At 47.2% G+C, this 19,879-nt stretch overlaps 1 protein-coding gene across 1 annotated transcript; it reads right to left on the bottom strand.

Moving 5' to 3' along the window:
• Positions 1–14: 14 nt before the first annotated feature.
• On the bottom strand, positions 15–19,589 carry MICOS10 (mitochondrial contact site and cristae organizing system subunit 10). Its single transcript, XM_083512729.1, has 4 exons — positions 19,459–19,589; positions 6,710–6,757; positions 4,245–4,354; positions 15–257 (listed from the first exon to the last, which is right to left on the bottom strand). Exons 1-4 carry the CDS (start codon positions 19,523–19,525, stop codon positions 249–251), a joined length of 234 nt encoding a protein of 77 aa, XP_083368855.1. The 5' UTR covers positions 19,526–19,589; the 3' UTR covers positions 15–248.
• Between the last annotated feature and the right edge of the window lie 290 nt (positions 19,590–19,879).

The following is a 19,879-nucleotide window of genomic DNA, read 5'->3' on the forward strand; positions in this document are numbered from 1 at the left end:
AGGAGGCAAGGGGGTGGACTCTCGTTTTTATTTCACTTTCCAGAACAGCACCTTCCCCGTTTTCGTTTCCAAAAGAGGGATTAAAAAAAACCCCCGATATTCGGTTCCAGGTGTCGCGGGAAAAAAGAGCAACGGGCCAAGCGCTTCCAAAGGCCGTTGCCTCAAGGCCGGGACGCTTCGACCTTCCCGAGGAATTGACAAGGTGCCGCTGATCCTCTGGCAAAAGAGAGGCGTGGGTCGGGCCTGCGTCATTGCTCCTGGTGGAAGGGGAAAAAAAGGCTTGCGGTTACTCATTTGGCCTTAGGGTTGCAGGTCTGTTCCTGCTGCAGAACTTTAGCAGAGGAACATTAAGAGCCTGCTGGACCAGGCCAATGGCACAGCGGCCACCCAGACACTTCAGTGGGAAACCCACAAGCAGAAGCCGAGCACAAGAGCCCTCTCCCCACCTCTGGTTTCCAACAACTTGTGTTTGGAAGCAGTGCTGCCTCCCATAGTGGAGGCAGCGCATAGCCATTGTGGCTAATAGCCATTCACAGCCCTCTCTTCCCCATGGATTTGTCCAATCCTCTCTCACAACCATCCAAGGCAGATAGGTAGCCGTGTTGGTCTGCCATAGTCAAAATAAAAAAATTCCTTCCAGTAGCACCTTAAAGACCAACTATAAAACCAACCAACCCCTTGCCTTTTCCTGTAAGACCTACTGCAGTCGTTAAGAGTCGTCAACAGGCTCATCTCAGCTATCTGCCAATCACCCATTCCCACCACCCTTCTGAGTAATACCCCTCCCCACCTTCTCACTATATAGAAGGATCTGGGAACTTCTGTTTCAGTGTATCTGAAGAAGTGTGCATGCACACGAAAGCTCATACCAAGAACTAACTTAGTTGGTCTTTAAGGTGCTACTGGAAGGAATTTTTTTATTTTAGCCATCCAAGGGTTACCTTTATATGAGAGGATCTCCCGCTCCATAATAAATATTAATAATAATTTTTTATTTATACCCCGCCCTCCCTGGCCAGAGCCGGGCTCAGGGCGGCTAACACCAATAAAATTACAATAAAAACATAAGGGGGGGGGGAGAAACCAATTTAAAATACAGGTTAAAAATACAATTTAAAATGCAGCCTCATTTTAATAGTAGCCCATAGATCAAAACCATAAGGGGAGGGAAACATAAGGGTCAGACTGAGTCCAAACCAAAGGCCAGGCAGAACAGCTCTGTCTTGCAGGCCCTGCGGAAAGATGTCAAGTCCCGCAGGGCCCTGGTCTCTTGTGACCATAGATATCCCCTTCCCCTTAGATCCCTGACATGAGGACTGCCTGGTCTCCAAGCACATAAGGGGAAATGGATTCCTGAATCCAGGAAGTCTCAGCTTTAAGGAAAGGTGCTGTTGTGCTACTGCTGCCTTTGCAAAGAGACACTCAAAAGCCTACAGAGCCAAATGCCTGGTGGCATTTCAGTAGAGCATGAGACTCTTAACCTTGGAGTCGTGGGTTTGATGACTAGATGACCCTCATGGCCCCTTCAAACTCTACAATTCTATAATAAGAGCAAAAGAATACATTTTTTCTCCCTGCTCCCCCACAATTTGAAGAAAAAGAAGTGCTAATATATGTTTGTGTGTGTGCGCGACACAGAAACATAGAATTGTAGAGCTGTGGTCCTTACCAACTCCTTCCTTCTGCTCCCATATAGACAGTAAGTATTTTTTTTAAGAAAGCAATAGGTTTTATGGAATGTAACAGACTCTGTAAACAGCGAATATAATATCCGAAGATCAAGAGAGTTTGTATTAGGTCGTTTGAGGGAGGGTGATGGAGGGGATAATGAATTTCTATTGTTTAGCTCTCTGTTTGAATTGATTGTACCTGCAGTAATGAATTGTAATTCTATTTTTTACATAAAACAATCCCCCCTCCAAAGTATTATGTACACCAAGCCCCGACATTAAGCGACATGACATATAGAGTTGAGTGCACACAGTCACAACTTGCCATACTAGAGAGCTTATTCATGTCCGAGGCTGTTCTGCGATTTGCTCCTCCATAAGAGAGGTTTTGTGCGTTTGTGGGAGGAAGGGAAACCACGAATAGAGTCTGTTATAAACTTTATACGGCCGTTTCGCAACATTGCGGGAAGCATGACGCAGTTTTGATGTGGACAGCTGAGTGGTCTGGAGGCCTCAATTCTTTGGGGGGGGGAACAGTGAGGCTGCTAGATGGGTCTCTCCCCCCACCCCACTCCACCTATACCAGTCATCAAATTGGAATTAGCAACTTCTTCTCCCATCTGGAAGAAAGCCACAACCAACGTTTGATGGGAGTTAAGTCATCAAACAAATTAGCACTGACAGTGTGCAAGGCCAGACAATTGAGGGCTGGACTGAGAGGTGGGCAGAATGTAGCTTAGAATCAACTGGCAGATCTCTGGGTAAATCTGCAATCTAAGACAGCAATGCTTCTGAATATCAGTTGATCAGAAACACAAGTGGGGAGAGTTGCTGTTGCATTCAGATCCTGTTTCCCAGAGGTATTCGACTGGTCACTGAGAGGAAAGGATGCTAGACGAAAATGCTCTTCAATTCTAACAATAAGACTTTTGCACCAGGCTCTGGTTGGTAAATCTTGGGGTTCTAGCAAAAAAAAAAAAAGGCAGGCAAGCACGGAGCTTGCCAATTTCCAAGAGGGAGGGAGGGAGGGAGGGAGGGAGGAGAAGCAACTGCCAAAGAAAATTCAAGGGAGAATTAGGTGGCAGGAAACCTGCAAGCAAGAAAGAGGCTAAGTTGGCTCAAGGGTGGTTTGGCTGAGAGGATGAGGAAAGAGAGAAGCAAAGGGAAAGGGGGTTTGGTAAATCAACAAGAGTGTGGGGGGGGGGGAACCCCACTCTTGGCTGAGTAGGCCAGGAAGCTCTTGCAACCAAGCCCCATAGCTGTACTCTGGTTACATTTCCAGACTTATATCAGAAGAGACAGCACTTCAGAGCCCCCTAGCCAAAGAAAAGTGGCTGAACTAGATCTTACACGCTGGGGCTCAACTGAGACCAGGGTTTCCTGCTGCACCGTGGGAAAATGGCTGGATCAGAAACTGGGTTGTATCCAACTAAGTTAGAACAGGTTCACTGAAATGAATGAACCTAAATCAGGTCTGCCCATTAACTTCAGTGGGTCTGTTCTGAGTAGGGCTAGCACTGGATGCAACTCCCCAATCCACAACTTTCATAGTTCTAGTTGAGGGCTTAAATAGAGACCAGGGTTTCCTCACCCACTACAGGCGTGAAATTTATCCCCCAATTATTGCTGTTGCAAACGATCACGTTGACCACCTAGCACTCTTTTAAACTTTATGTATAATTGTCACAGACTTCTGCTCTCTTAATTTTCGGGACCGTTTGGTTCCACTGGTTACAATCGCCCCACCCCAAAGAGCCGTGTGCATTTCTGCCAAACGTGCAGAGCATTCGACTCCAGCATGTGAAAACCTTTGCTGCAAGACATCCGTTTGTTTTCAAAAACAACAGTGTCCCATGGCCCTTTTTTTAAGACGGCCGTCTGCTAGACCCACAAACCTCATACTCTCAACTGCACTGGTTGTTAAGTTAAAAGGGGGGGGGGAATCTGGAAGGCTACCCGCTTTCCCCTGAGTTTAATATTTAATTATAAAAATATTTATATGATTCTATGATTTGTATACTGCTGTGCCATAAAAAACATCAAAGTGGTTTAAAGCAATAAAAACACAGAACCATACAATAAAAACGTAAAGAAGTTAAAAACAGGGCATCAATTAACCACTAAGGAAACAGGTATTCTTGTTTGCCCGAATAGGCCTGGCAGAATAGAAAGGTTTTCAGCAGGCATTTATTTAAAAGTTGGCACAGAAGGTGCCTGCTATGCTTTTAGGAATTACTCCCTACCCCAGACCAAGCAAATACCTATAAGGTCACATTTTAAGCACATTTAAGAGACTCTAAACTGTCATGGTTCCCCAAAAGAATTCTGGGAAGCGTAGTTAGCAGTTAACAAACTACAGTCCCCAGGATCTTTTGGGGAAGTTTAAGTGGTATTTGTTGTTGTTTAGTTGTGTCTGACTCTTTGTGACCCCATGGACCAGAGCACGCCAGGCACTTCTGTCTTCCACTGCCTCCCGCAGTTTGGTCAAACTCATGCTAGTAGCTTAGAGAATACTGTATTTTAATGTATTATGTGGATGCGACCGAAGAGAGGAGTTCTCAAAAGCAGACTCACCTTGACAAACCGCCCGTGGAGAAGGTAAGGAGACCGGAAGTCATGCTGGCAGTTTGAATAAGCCATTCCTAAGCCCATTCCTGACCCGAGAGTGATGGGCCACGTCTTCCCTGGAACAAAAGAAGGTGGAAGGAAAGAGAGGGAGGGAAAGAGAGAAAGAACAGAGATGGAAGAACAATGGGAATGTCACTATGAAATGTGGTCTGAATCAAGGTCCAGATAATTCGCAATGCTTCAACGAAACAAGAAATTCTGCAAGGGCATCAATGATAGCTGGTACAGCAGCACAGTGAGAGGTTAATGGACTGAACTCTGAGTGGGGAAGTTCTCAGATCAAAACTGTTATGGGCCCACTGGTGGGTCCTAGGCAAGCAACTCTCGGGCTTAATTCTGAAACAGGGGCATATTACTGAAAGGGATTTGCCTTATAGCAGAAATGGCCCTCCAGGCCTTGCTAAGTGGCCCCTGGAATTCCCCCCAGTTCTGTGCCCCATCAATGGCCCACTTGCCACTCTTGAGTGCTTTTGCCTAGCTAGAATATGTCCTTGAAATGGGACTCTTGCTTGCCTGAATAGAGAGGCATTTGGGGAGGGAGGCTGCAGAAGCCTCAGGCTGGCTTACTAGTTAAGAGATGAAAGCCATCGATTGCTCTGTCCACATTTGCACCTAGCCCTGCCCACTATTGACATGTGGTTTCCGCCCCCCCCCCCAGAAGACTGCCAGTGAAGGAATGGGGCACTTGGGCTGATAAAAGGTTCCACACCCCCACCTTGCAGGGCTGCTGTAGGGATTGTAACTAGGTGGCACATGCAGACCACCATAACAAAATTATTATTCGTTTATTTCATTGATTGCATTGTATTTATATCCCACCTTTTTCTCCAAGGAGATCAAGGTGGCATACATGCCCCCCTCCCAATTTTTTTTACTCCCCAAAGCCAGTGTTTGAAACTCCCATTGTTTTAGGCGCATTTTGCGACAGGGAATTTCATTAGCGCAAGCAGTTTCTGAGCTCTGGGTGCAGCGCTGAGCCTAAGATTTCAGATTACAACTGCAGAGTGGAAGGAAAGGAGGCCCTTTATCTTCCTCCCCACTTCCAGCCACTCTCCCTCCCCTGGTAAGGAAATAGGAGGAGGGAAGTGGCTCCACTGACCTCTGGCTTGGCCCGCCTCCCCCCCACTGACAGCAGCCGACCCCTGACAGATTGCCTCCTCCAAAGGTGGTGAAGCAAGGGAGGTTCCTCACCCCTGGTTATAAAGAAATCTTCTTTCCACAGCTACCAGGTTGATCTTTTCAAGTGGCTCATCCTTGTTTGCAAATCCAAAAAACCTGCACCCCACCCTATCCCACAAAATGCATGGTGGAGTAAAACCTATTTTAAAAATGGGTCACGGTGCTGGGCTTGGAGGGGGGGGACACACGCAGATGGGCTCCACAGTGCTTGTTGTTTTTAAACAGAAGGAAGTTATTGCATAAATATATATTAAAAATGTTTATCAAGCTGCAAATGGCTGTTGGAAAGGGCTCTTCCCGTGTGCTCAAATCCCATCCTGATGTCAACAAGGCAGCTTTTATTTAGAGAAAGCAAATGCCGCAGTACGTTGTGAGGAGGATCTTTATTTAGAAGGGGCTACTAAACCTGCCTTTGAAACATAGGCTGCAAAATACACATAGAGTTACTAACACATCACTGGTCATCCCTAACCCTGTGGCTATGCTGGCAGGGGACTCCCCGGAGGTGGAACTCCCAGAAAGCCACCAGGTTGGGGAAATGGTTGAACTCGCCCAATATTTCCAACTCTGGTCGGCAGTGGAGTTCCAGGATCTGAAGCACAGAAGTGTCTTCGTCATCAGCTGCCTAAACGTAAGTGTAAAGGGACCCCTGACCATTAGGTCCAGTCATGGCTGACTCTGGGGTTGCAGAGCTCACCTCGCTTTATTGGCTGAGGGAGCCAGCATACAGCTTCCGGGTCATGTGGCCAGCATGACTAAGCTGCTTCTGGAGAACCAGAGCAGCACACGGAAACACCGTTTACCTTCCCGCCACAGCGGTACCTATTTATCTACTTGCACTTTGACGTGCTTTTGAACTGCTAGGTGGGCAGGAGCAGGGACCGAGCAACGGGAGCTCACCCCGTCGCGGAGATTCAAACCGCCGACCTTCTGATCGGCAAGTCCTAGGCTCTGTGGTTTAACCCACAGCGCCACACACATCCCTGTCAGCTGCCTACCTGATCTTTATAATGGGAGGTGCTGGGGACTGAATCTGGGACCTTTCACATGCAAACAAAGTGCTCTACCGCTAAGCTATGGGTCCCTGCTGCCCTGCCATCTTCATTGGCCGGCCAGTATCCAAAAGCATAAAGGGAGGGATGGTGGCACAAGGTCCCCTCAGAATGGATGTCAGGAAGACAAGCACCTGGAGCGGAAGCGGGGTGTGCACCTGGGAGCTACCCATCACTTACTTTTGAAGAAGATGACCGAGAAGACGACGCCCAACCCAAAGCCAGCACCTGCAAGAGGAAGGAAAGAGTTAACGGAGCCTGCCAGGCCTCCCCACATGCCCACAAGGGAACAATACTATTCATTGCAGGGCATAAGAAGATGCTGCTGGATGGAGCCAATCTAGTCCAGCATCCTGTTCTCACAGTGGCCAATCAGATGCTCCAGTGGGAAACCCACAAGCAAGACCCAAATGCAAGAGCCCTCTCCCCTCCCATGGTTTCCAGTGACTGGTATGCAGAACCACTGATGCCTCCAGCTGTGTAGGTAGAGCATAGCCATTGTGTCTAGTAACCATCAATAGCCTTAATCTTCCGGAATCTGCCCAGTTCTCCAAGTTGGTGGCCATCACTGCCTCTCTCTTTCTTTCTTTTTTTAAAAAAGTGCACAAAAGCACAGCTACAGAAGGAAAAGGCTTATTAGCTTCTACTAGCAGAGACGGCAGGGACTGAAGCTGCGACCTTCCACATGCGAAGAAGGAGTGCCTACCATTTTGCTACAGGCCTCCTAGGGATGCCTGATGCCAAATTGGGCCATTGGCCAAGCTAGCCCAGTCCTTGCTCTGCTTGCCAAAGGCTTCCCCAGGCCTTCTACCCAAGACTGAGCCATGGGACCTTCTACACACAGAGCATGTGTTCCTTCAGCCCTGAGCTGCGGTCCCTGGCAAGCTCTGGATTTAAACGTGGAGGCAGCGGACGGCCTTCAAAAATGTTCTCCAGATATTGATGGGCCCCCAAAATGTTCTGTGGGGCGCTAACTCAGCCCTGCGTCAACAGGATGGGGTCGCCTGGAAGGCCAGTTTATTCCCAAGTCAAGTGGCCCGGAGCCGTCTCGGAGGAAAATTGCTTCCTTTGTGGTCTCCCCGTCCTCTAGTGCTCATCGTGGCTTGGGAAGGTGGGAACCAAAGGGGGGCCCTTTGCTCTGCTTTTATTCCCTGTCTGCTTGTTTTCCTTGTAAGTGAGAGCTTTCATCTTTTATTGTTATGAAGTTAAAGGCTGGCCTGGAGGTGCTGGTCTTTAGTGGAAACAGCTGCCTGCTGCAGTCCCTCGATGTCCCCTCGGTCAGGTGGGAGGCCCTTTGGAGTAGCGCCTTGCCCTCTTAAAAGGAAATTGACCGTGCAAGGGCCCAAACCGACATGGCTGGTTTATTGTTCATGGCAGCTGTAAAGCAAACACACTCTGCCCATGCTCTGGAACACTGTCATGTCCCGAGGCTAAGCACTGGCACCCCCTCCTGCAGTAGAGTCCCAAGCTCCATCTATATGTCAACGTAAGCCATAGATTTGGATTTGGAAGAAGATACCACAGATCAATACAGTGTGTGGATTTTGCAGGAAGTTCTTCCTGAGATTTTATTTAGATGATATCTTACACAGCTGAATCTGTTACGGGAACTCATTTGTTTATCTTGGCAGCGGGGCACAGGGCAGACAAGATCTGAAATCATATTTAGATGGCGTGCCCCAGGATTGTGAGATACTGCAAGCTGATTCCTGGCAAGACAGAAGAGATGACAGGATATTATCTACCATAAAGATTATTAAGGAAAGCCCTGCAGGGTCAGGCAGTCCAGAATGACATTTTCACCAGATGCCCCAAAGCACCGGTTCTCAACCTGTGGGTCCCCAGATGTTGTTGGACTACAACTCCCATCATCCCTGAGCTCTGGCCTTGCTAGCTAGGAGTGATGGGAGTTGTAGTTCAACATCTGGGGACCCACAGGTTGAGAAAGGCTGCCTCAAAGGGAAACCTGCAAGCTGGATTCGAACACCAGAGCACTCTCCCCTCCTGTAGTTTCCAGCAGAAGCATTGCTGCTTCCAACCATGGAGGGAGCGCGTAGTCATCGCCTTCCTCACATTCCAGAACATTTTGACTGGTGTGATTGGATACTGCAACCAGTGTTACCACACAGCTAGAAGCATGATTTTTGTGGGTTTGTAATTTTAAAATTAGAAAATAAATTTAATTTTAAAAAGATGCCCGGGGGGCGGCAGGGCGCACCTAGAGTTTGTAGTCAAGCAGGCATCAAGGCACGAATGACTATTAGCAACAACCGATGTCTCCCCACCCTACTCCAGCTTCCCCATGGAACAGCTGGTGTTGGGGGGGGGGTATGTATGGAGAGGGTGTTTATGCTATTAAACCCAAATTACCATCTGCACAGATCCATCAAAAGCACAAACTGTTTGGCCTCCTTGACCTGAGGCTCAAACAAACTCCTTCCCTTGCTACACACTGCCTTTCCTTTCTTTCTCGAGTACCACTGCTGGAAATCAGGCTGTTTAGAGAAAATAATTATTTCAACACGCAGAACTGGGGGGAGCGGGGGGGGGTGATGAGATGGGCGTTCGCTCAAACTGTCCAGCTCAGCAAGTCATGCTGCGGTCCAGGCTTAGACTTCCTGCTCAAGGATGGTTTCTCTCTCCCCTCCTCTGCCAACTTAAACAAGTTAGCTAATCAATGAGAAATGGTTTACATGGGAGATGAACTGTGCATCACGCGAACACCGACCTTTAAACAGTTGCTTCTGTTACCATTTTCCATCCTGTTAGGGAAAAACCAATGTCCGATGATTGCCCAGAATACGATAACCACAGAGCTTGGGGGAGGAGACAACTAGATCATTCTAAGTAGATCAAACTGGTGCCCTCCAGATGAGTGAGGAGTGAACATAAGAGCCTGCAGAACACAGACATCATGGATAGTAGCCATCGATAACCTTATCCTCCACGAATAGATTCAGAGCAAGATATCATCTAAATAAAATCCTTGACCATGGGCGTTGTTGGGTGGGGCTGATGAGAGCTGTAGCCCAGCAACATCTACAAGGGCACAGGGTTGGTGAAGGCTGGATCGGGTGAGGAAGATGTGCTGGATTCAATAAAGGGGCAGCTTCTTATGGGAATGGCCCCACAGCTCTGGGGCAGAGGCTGTGAGGGTCAGGCAACTTTGGTAGATTTTCAAGAATGTCCTAACCAGCTTTCCACTGCAACCTGGAGGGCCATAAAGACTGATGTCACATGCCAAGGGTTATAATGGAGGGCACCGCCAGTCTTTATTGAGAAGAAGATGCGGCAAATGTTTCCCCCTCCCCTGTCTGCCCAACCAGATGCTCAGTTCAAATAATTTCTATCCAGGACAATTTTGGCCTGCAATTCAACAGACACACACACCAAATTCGAAGCACAAGCAAGAATTAAGATCTATGAAACTGTTGCTGTGGACTCTTCATCCAACCAGGAGATTGTTGTGGTTCTGCGGTCATCTCCTTAATGTCGCCAAGAAAGCAAAGGGGAGTTTGAGTCAATCTTTCGAAGCCGTGTGTGTCCAACCCCACTGGGGGTTTTCCTAGACACAAAATGCTGCTGGAACAAATGAGTCTCATCCAAGTGAAGTCCCTAGAGGTGAAACGGCCAAGTTGCCAGTTTGGTTATGGACGGTACTGTACAAAGGGGCCAGCAAAGAGGCAAAAAGCCACACCAGCCGATAGCTTTTGCCCTTTTGGGGAGCTGCACGCTCAATTTCCTTTTAAGAGGGCAAGGCGCTGCTCCTGAAGGGCCTCCCACCTGACCGAGGGGACATCGAGGGACTGCAGCAGGCAGCTGTTTCCACTAAAGACCGGCACCTCCAAGCCAGCCTTTAACTTCATAACAATAAAAGATGAAAGCTCTCACTTACAAGGAAAACAAACGGACAGGGGATAAAAGCCAAATATCTTGCAGTCTCAGACCCCCTCCTGCTTCTCCCTCCCTCCCTCCCTCCCTTCAGAGCCAGGAAAGGCAAAAGAGGAGGGGAAGACTCAAGGAAAGTGGTTTTCTTCTTTGAGATGTCTTCAGCCACTTGGAGGAAATGGGCCTTCCGGGCAACCCCATCCAATTGGCCTGGCACTGAGTTAGGGCCTCACACACCTTTTGTGGGTCCCATCAATGCATGGGGAATGTTCCTGAACGAAACATGCTGAACTTTACCAACTTGGTGCCCTCCGGATGTTTTGGAGTACAATTCCCAGCCAGCACATTGGGAGAGCCTCAAATTGGATTTTGAAATCAGTTCAGCCAGGCCATAACTGCTTTCCTCAATCCTTGGGGAGGCAGGAACTGTGCTTTTGTTCCCCACCCACCCCATGCCAAATGCCAATCTTCTCTGCCACAGATTAATTTAACCCCCAATTTTTACTCTGTTGCGCCATCTGTAAGTATTGCAAATGGAGCAATGACACAGAAAGATGAATTAGATCCAAAGTTTTTTTTTCCAAACCAAAGGCACGTGCTACACTAGCCATTGCCATATACAATGTCATTCCAATTTCATAAAAAAATGGTTTTTCCTTTAAGGCCTCTTGTTAATTCACCCCTTTCCTCCCACCTCCTCAAAAAATAGAAGACCCTTTTCCAATAGCTGCAATCCTACCAAATGTCAGGTTTGCGGAGGCAATTAATCTACATTATTTTAATATAAGCACTGGCCAAATGGACGTTATCACCTGGCCATATTTTAATGCAGACAAGTGAGATTTGCAACAAAATCATGCAGTTTTATCCTTCACCAAGGTGCTGCTGCTCAGTGTTCTAGAAAGCCAGTTTTGCCCTCTTCCAGTACACTCCATTCTGCTCTTTTCCCCCACCATAATTTTTCCTTTACAACTGAAATTCAACATCCTTTGGCTGCTAAGTTTACTGCCTTGTACTGGGCTATTTGGGAGGAAGGTTGCCCCTTGGGGTTTCCTTTATAAAACATGTCTTGCACTTGTGTATTTATTGAACTTATAACCCCCCCCCCCCAATGAGATCAAGATGGCATTTGTGGTTCTTCTTTTCATTTAATCCCTGCAACAACCCTGTGATGTAGTTTAAGCTGAGAGGCAGTGACTGGCCCCAAGGTCACACCCAGTGCGCTTCTTTGCCAGGTGGAGATTTGAACCCTGGTCTCCCAGGTCTTACTCCGACACTCTAACCACTGCAAATCTTGGGGTCCCCTCTGAGCATGCAGATATCACTTTTATCTCTCTCTCTCCACCCCCATCCCTGCATTTGCCACCAAAACTGGCTCTTCATACAGTTCTGATCAGCTTGACACTGATTTGGTCTTCCAAATCAGTCAAGTTCTGGAGACAGAAGGGCTATTTGGAAGTCTAATCCTAATCCCTCAAGGTCACCATGTATTTTCCAGTTTGGAGACTTATGCCAGCTAGTCGGAATTGGGTTTGAGAATGGAAGGAATACAGGGGCACAGGCAATTTCCCAGACTCTCTGCTCCAGCTTCAGACTTCAAAGCAACCCGCAGTATTATTTCACTCCCACAGAACCCATCCTCAAAGCTTTCCTTCTCCCCAGGCATCGGACCCCCACAGCTGCAGCTGTTGGGAAGCCAGACAACACCCCCCTTTATTGCCCCCCACTTATCCCACCGCTTATTAGATCAACAGATGCTGAATAGGACTTCTCCTAATTACCTTCCACCCACCTACAAGAAGAGAACAGATTGGTCTCTTAAGAACCTAAGAAAAGCCTGCTGGCTCAGGCCAACGGCTCATTAATAATAATAATAATAATAATAATAATAATAATAATAATTTATTATTTATACCCCGCCCATCTGGCTGGGCTTCCCCAGCCACTGTGGGCGGCTTTCAACAAAACATTAAAATACAGTAATGCATCAAACATTAAAAACTTCCCTAAACAGGGCTGCCTTCAGATGTCCAGCATCACAGTGGCCGACCCAAACCTGGAAGCCACATACTAGGGATGCCATATTTCAAAAAGTGAAAATGCTTTGCTCAAGGTTCTTTTCCTGGACATTTCTGTCTGAGTACTGCTTAAGGGGGCTGAATAATTCTAGATGTATGGCAACCCTACATTTAGCTCTTATGATGTTAGGCCATGAACCTGTCCAATGTGTATCTGAGTGGTTATCTCTGACTACAGAAGCAGAAAATCCCCTAAATTATAAACTGCAGGAAACTACAATCGAAAGTCAAGTTGATCACCTCCCCACTCTCAAAAGAAAATCCTTATAATTTAAAAAGGTGTATTTTGAAAGGAATATTTAATAGTTTGAAGTGTTTTATTCCAAGATGTCAAAACAACCAAAGGATTAGAGGCGAAAGGCACATTAGTGTCTTCCGGAGAGGAGCGGGCAATTTCTGAACTTGCAAGACATTGCCAGTTCATGTACAGGCGTGGCTCTACGTGACAACATGGCTTGCAAAGGAGTGGGTGCCCAGAAGGGAGCCATCAGATATGCCTTCCTGGAAAGGAGCAGCTTTCTCGTAGTCACTTGCCCAGCGACAAGTGGATTAAAGCGCCTTAGATCACTTCCTTCATTTAATTGTTTCAAAACCCACCACTATGGCAACTACAAAACAGGCCAACTTCACTGCTTTTGAAGGATGAGGAAGGGCTGTTTCAGCTTGCAGCTCCTTTTGTGGAAGTGGAATTGTGCCCACCCGGAAAAACAGCCCGCCTCATAGCAGTGGCATTGCCGCTGCCGAACAGGGATGTGTTCAGCATACGTAACAGGGATGCCTTTCACATCACACTTCATCAGCAGAAGCTATCAAGTTCACTTCCCACCTCCAGTTATAACAGCAAAACAGGAGAGAGTTTTTCTCCAAAGCTCCTGTTAAGCTAAAACTTATTCTGGGTAGGAACTGGAGGCAAAGAGGGTTGTATCAAACAACAGAGTAGAGTCATTGAAATTAATGGGCATAGCTTACCTAGGCCCAGTCATTTCAATGGGCCCAATCCACTCTGAGTAGGATTAACGTGAGATACAACCCAGAGTTTTCAGGCCAAATAAGGTTTGCAGTGTTAGCCCTACCCGGAGTCAGAGTAGACTCATTGAAATGAAAGTACTCAGGCCCACCAATTCCAGTGGGTCTACAGTGGGTAGGGCTAAGATTGGACATAAATCTTTCCTTAAAAACCCCCCAAAACCACCTGCGGGCACTTTGCACCTCCCCCAGTAGCAGCTTATCAGAAAGAGCAGCAAACAATTCGGCAAATCAAGCACACACACCACTTTTTTCAGAGTTAGATGCCTGAAATTTAGATGTATCCCCATACATAGAACAGTATACATCTGTAAAGCATGTTCTTGCGGATCACTTTTTAAGAACATGTTTTACAGATGTATACCGTTCTATGTATGGGAATACAGATTTTCATAATGTATTTTCAGGATACTCTGGGGAAATCTTAAAAAATTGTTTCATTGACTTGTTTGTTTTCCTGAAGTTTTTGCAAGTCATGTTTTGCTTTAAAAAACAAAACAAAAAACATTTGTTGAATAAATATATGGACTTTTATTTATAAATGGCTTTACATCTTAAGGTTTTATCAGGCCTGCATGTTTGGATGCAGCAAAAAAGGAAATCAGAAAGTGTTCCCAGAGAATCATGCGGGCCCTGGTGGGTTTGGAATGCCACTGTCAACTAGGCAAAGCTCATTTATGCTTACCTCTGCATCTGCGGCCCTGGCTCTGTGCGTACATGTCATTAATTCCTGATACATGTGAAATAAGCATCACTGCTCCCTTTCACGCTCTGGGCCAAGTGCCTGTGCCTAAACACGACTCTGGCCCAGTTCAAGCAGGCGGTGAGAAACTCCCGCTGGGAAACCTCTGGCAGGGCTTCGGTTGGGAAAAATTGAGTCAATTGCCTTGCGCAATCCTCAGAACAAGGCGTGTGTTCGGTTCAAGCAAGAGCTGGGGGCATGCACACCGACAGGGGATCTACATGCTCCTCTGCAGCAGTTTATTGTGAGGGCAGCCTGCAAACCTAAGACCTTTCCCCTGCTTATGAGAACAGGACATAAAGAGGAGCCTGCAGGATCAGGCCAATGGTGCATCTAGTCCAGGTTCCTGTTCTCACAGCAGCCAAGCCAATGCCTGTGGGAAACCCTCAAGCAGGATGAGGGCAACAGCATCAGATGCTGAATGGTTCCCTCACTGGCACAACAGGCCCCATCTCTCAATAGTTCCCTCATTATTTCAGCCTCACACAGAGGCAAGATCATCCGACTGTTTGCCACTGCTGTGGACTAATCAACCAGTATTCAGAAGTACTGCTGTCTCTGACTGTGAAGGCAGAACATAACCATCATGGCTAGTCACTATATCAGCTACTCTACCCGGTGAGACTACTGATCCATCTAGAGCCAGTGTGGGCAAGTTTTGGCCCTGTGGATGTCACTGAACTACAACTCTCAGTCTCAGCAAGGATGTAATGAGAGTTGTGGTTAAGAAGCATCTAGAGCAGGCTTCCTCAAACTCAGCCCTCCAGATGTTTTGAGACTACAATTCCCATCATCCCTGACCACTGGTTCTGCTAGCTAGGGATCATGGGAGTTGTAGGCCAAAAAACATCTGGAGGGCCGACTTTCAGGAACCTTGATCCAGAAGGCCAACGGTTCCCCATCCTTGATATAAAACCCCATCAAGATAACACGTCTCTTTATGAAGATCTGCAAAAGGCTACTTCTTCCCAAGCTGTCTGCAGCAAAAACAGAAAGGAGGTGGGTAGGTAGCAAGGGGCAAACAAAGGCAAATGCAGTACTTAAGCTTGGTTACTGGTGGGGATGAGGAGTAAGGTGTTAAACCAAATACCTTGTGGTAGGAGGGACAGCTGCAGTACCAGCCACAAATAAGTCAAATGCTGACTTTTCAAATGGGACAGCTTCACATTGATGCAAACTCTCACATTTCACAGAAGTCTTCATCACTCCACCTTACTGTGAACTCTGTGAAACCCAAGAGCTTACACACACTCACATCTAACTCAGCAGCCTCGAAATTTGCTGTGCACAAAGGGGCTCACCAAACTCACTTCTCAAGATGCAGAAGGCAGCTTTCTATCTTCCTAAGGATAGCCGATGCCTCTATACTCTCCTTGTGGGCTTTTTGGAGGCATCTAATGGGCCACTGCTATGAACAGGATGATGGACCAGAGATGTTTTCTCTTTTGCCTGATCCAGCAGGATTCTACTTAGGTTGTTTATCAACCCAGAAACCTTCTTATCACATCCTCAATCCCTCTTACAAAGTATGAGACACCTGCTCATTTAAAATCAAATTAATACCTACCCAGAAGAAGCCAGAGGAGAAGAAAATTGCAACAGCAAGCACAAATCCGATTATTAACTCATTTGCAATTCAAACTGGATCATTGTTATTTCTTCTTACTCTTCTTACCCACCCCACTTGCATGTAAACAAGTCTTATAACACAAAACTTAAAAGCACTTTCTCCCGGTATGGGAACGGGGGAGTTGGCTGCAGACAGAAACCTCAAAACCGCAGCCAACTCTGGGCGCAATATTACTGGGAACATGTTGCACAACTCTCATTTCAAAGGGGTTCACGTGAGGTTTTCTGTGTAGGATTGCAGGAGAATCAAGACACATCGGGGGCAGCCACCCTCCTACCTTGGGAAAGAGGGCAGAGTCCCAACCTCTTCTCACTAATGCTCATCAGTGACAACGAAAACAAATCAACTTAGTGACCCACAAAGCAAAACCAAGCCTGGATATGAGCACGCCAACGATTGGGCGAAGGACACATATTACCGTATTTTTCGCTCTATAACACGCACCCGACCATAACACGCACGTAGTTTTTAGAGGAGGAAAATCCGTAGGCATGCCACCTGTAGGCATTCCCTCCATAACACGCACAGACATTTCCCCTTACTTTTTAGGAGGAAAATAGTGAGTGTTATGGTGCAAAAAATACGGTATATAGAATTTGTGGCTTCCAATGCAGATTGGCTGAGCTGGCTTGATGGCATAGAATGTTCACAAACTTCCTAAGTGCTCAAGGAAGGGGAAATGTTTTAATTTGGCTGGGATTAATACGATCACACAGGTCCTAAAGACAGTAATAGCTTTGCAGGGCAGGTCAAAGACTGGAAAGAATCCCAAGAGGCAGCCAAGCTAAGAAAACCTTTTGACAAGATGGAGGTGATAGGAACCAGAGGCAAGAAGGGGCTGGTGGGGAATCAATTTTCCACATTAGTCTGAACTCATTCTCTGTTTGTACTAAGCTAGTAATTAAGTTCAGCTATTCCCAACTATTGCTTCCTTGTGTCTCAACACAGTCCCACCCCTTCAGGTCTCCATTTCACAGCCATCAGAAGAGCCTGACTGCCGGATCAGGCCAAAGCCCAACTAGAACAGCATCATGTTCTCACAGAGGCCTACCTATAAGCAGTACATGAGAGCAACTGCCTTCTCTATCATCTACTGTGAGATGGGTTAGGCTAAATGCGATCCGCCCAAGGCAGAACTTCATAGCTGAGTTGGTATTTGAGCCCAGATCTTCCCAGCAGAAATCCAACATACACACCGTCTACGGCACCAACATGAATCTCAGTTGGCAGGTTCCTCCTCACATCACACTGCAGGAGAAATCCCAAACTCTCATCAACACCTCAGTCTCCTGCAAACTAAGTTCTACTCAGAATAGGCCCCCTGAAATAAGTGAACTTGGTTAGTCACAGTTATTAATTTCAATGGGTTTACTCTAGTAGAACTCACATACAACCCATTCACATTGGATGCTGTCCCATTCCTGTGCCTCAGGTGGTCACCTTTTTGTTTGACAGATGTGTGTGTTTAACAGGTGTGGGTCAAGCAGAAACTCCATGGGGAAAACCTCTCCCCAGTAGTTAAGTGTGTCCCCCAGATCAAGCTTCACACTTGCAGTAAACTTGTTACTGTTAGGTGACCTTAGGAAAGCAACTCCCCTTTCACCCCCAAAACTGAAATATTGGGATAACAATGGACTACCTCACAGGCTTGTTGTAAAGCATTACAACAAGAGAATGTTAGGTGAAACACTTTTTGAAATTCTGAAAGCTCTATGAATGGTGACTACTAGGTAGCAAAATGATTTGTCACTGTGAGACAGGGGTCTCTCTCTCTCTCTCATACATCACAAAGAATCCTCCAACTTTAGTCACACAGTGTTTCCCCTGTAAAACCTTTGTCAAAGACAGGCTGGTTGTTCAGTATCAGAGGGGTTCAAATCCCCACTCAGTCATGAAGCTCACTGGATGACCTTGGGCCAGTCACTGCCTCTCAGCCTAACCTACCTCACACAAGGTTGTGTGAGGATTAAATTGGGGGGGGTTATGTATGTCACTGTGAGCTCCTTGGAGAAAAAGATGGGATATAAATGCAATGCATTATATAGGAAAGCCAGGGGCACCACTGTGGTTGGAAGTGACCCTACCCCCTACCATCAATAACCTGCAATGGCCTCATCAGCTAGGAATTGGGAGTGGTAGCTAAAATATAACACCACAGATCTACAGTTATTAGTTTTGATTTCACCTCTGCCAAGCCCAAGGACAAACCAGGTGGCTTTAGGCAAATCACTCTCACAGCATTATCCCCACCCGCATACTGAGCGCACCCCCACTGTACAGGACTGATACAACACCTGCTGTGATAGTGTGTTCAAACGGCTAAATATTACAGAAATGATACACATATTGCTGTTATTTTGTAATTGAACGTTACCGCCCACTCTCGCAGGCAGCAGAATCTCAAAGTCTTTCCCAGACTGGCTCACCTACAATCCTTTTATTTGGATGTGCTGGGAATTGAACATGTGATGTCTGCCATGCAAAACAGGTGCTCAACCAATGAACTATGCCTCCACTAGACCTGTAAACACACCCTGACAGCATGATTCTTGTTACTGCTGAAGAAGACAATCCTTTTCAGTGTGCATTTTAGAAGTTTAACTGCTCCACAGCTATTCAATTCCTACACACAAACTTTGACTGACTGTCTCCAGTGACAGGCCATTTGAAGGCTAGCGCTGTATGATCCAAGTGGAGCACATAGCTGCCAGGGTCAGCTCTATACTATCCCACATTTCCAAGACAAAAATAGGGACACAGCACCATGGACCCCCATAAAGCAGCTATGAACACTGGCGGTTCTATTCACAATATTTCTGAATACTCCTGTCTCCTCAAGGCAACAGCACACGACACCATATAGGGGGTTGCACCTTCTGAAGACTGGCTCCTGCGAAATCAGCTGCAGGGTTTGGGTGTGCTTCAAAATTGCTTTTGGGGGAACTTTTGAAATTGATGTAAAAACTGGGGTTTGGCTTTTGCTGCCCAACTCCCCATGGGACTCTGAGTCCCCTAAGTCCATGATCGGTCAGAGAAGAATGAATGGAGGCAGGATCCGGTGGAAAGCAAGGCAGATATTTATTTTTCTGTTGCAACAGAGTTCCCTCCCCTCCTTCCAGGAAGAAAGGTCTGCGATGAGGGGGGCAAGATATTATATATATATATATATATATATATATACACACACACACTCCCCCGACTGCTTTTCAAAAGCAGGCTGCCGTATTTAAGAATTTGGTGTGCTTTTTTAAGTGGGTTGCAATGTTCTGGATGCATTGCAACTCCTTTAAAAAAATGCCTTTGAAAACTGCGTGCGTGCATAAATAACTTATCCCTGCAGCACGACGATTTATTGGCAAGCCAGGCACCGACCCTCTAATCCTAAGGACATAGCTGCTAAATGCACGAGGCCTCACGCCAGGCGAGGATAACCTGAGCAGGGCCTTAGAGCAAGGACTGCCCCTTCCTTAACCCAGGTCTTCCTTCCCCCTCAGCACCACACCGTAGACACAGGGCGAGCCTCCTCCCGCTCCTTATTCCACAGCTCCCACCCTCGCCCCCTTACCCAGCTTGACGGCGGAGTCAGCCAAGCACCGGTCCCACTTCCTGCCCAAATCACCCTCCGACGCCATCTTGGCCACCGCCTCCTGCTCCCTCCGAGAGCTGCCACTCAGCCTTCCCGCCCGCCTCCTTAGGCGTAAGTCTCGCGAGAGGTACCGCTGCTGTAGCTGACAGCGGGCGGCTCTCGCGAGTGTTCCAAGGAGTTGAAGGGAGGGGACAATAGGGGTTTTCCGCTTCCGCGGCCTCAGCTTCCGCTGCCCCACCCGGCAGAGCTGGCTCCCGTTGCCAAGGGTAACCTAGGGTAACCTTAGCAACCTGGGCCGGAGGCTTGACCTTGGGGCGGAAACCGGCTAGGCCCGAAAGAGAAAGGCTAGGATGAAGAACGCACCCTAGGCTGCAGGCCTCGTTAATTGTAATCTGCGGGC

The sequence above is a fragment of the Podarcis liolepis genome (genome assembly GCF_965112155.1).
Source record: "Podarcis liolepis genome assembly, chromosome: 7".
In the NCBI taxonomy this organism is placed as follows: Eukaryota; Metazoa; Chordata; class Lepidosauria; order Squamata; family Lacertidae; genus Podarcis; species Podarcis liolepis.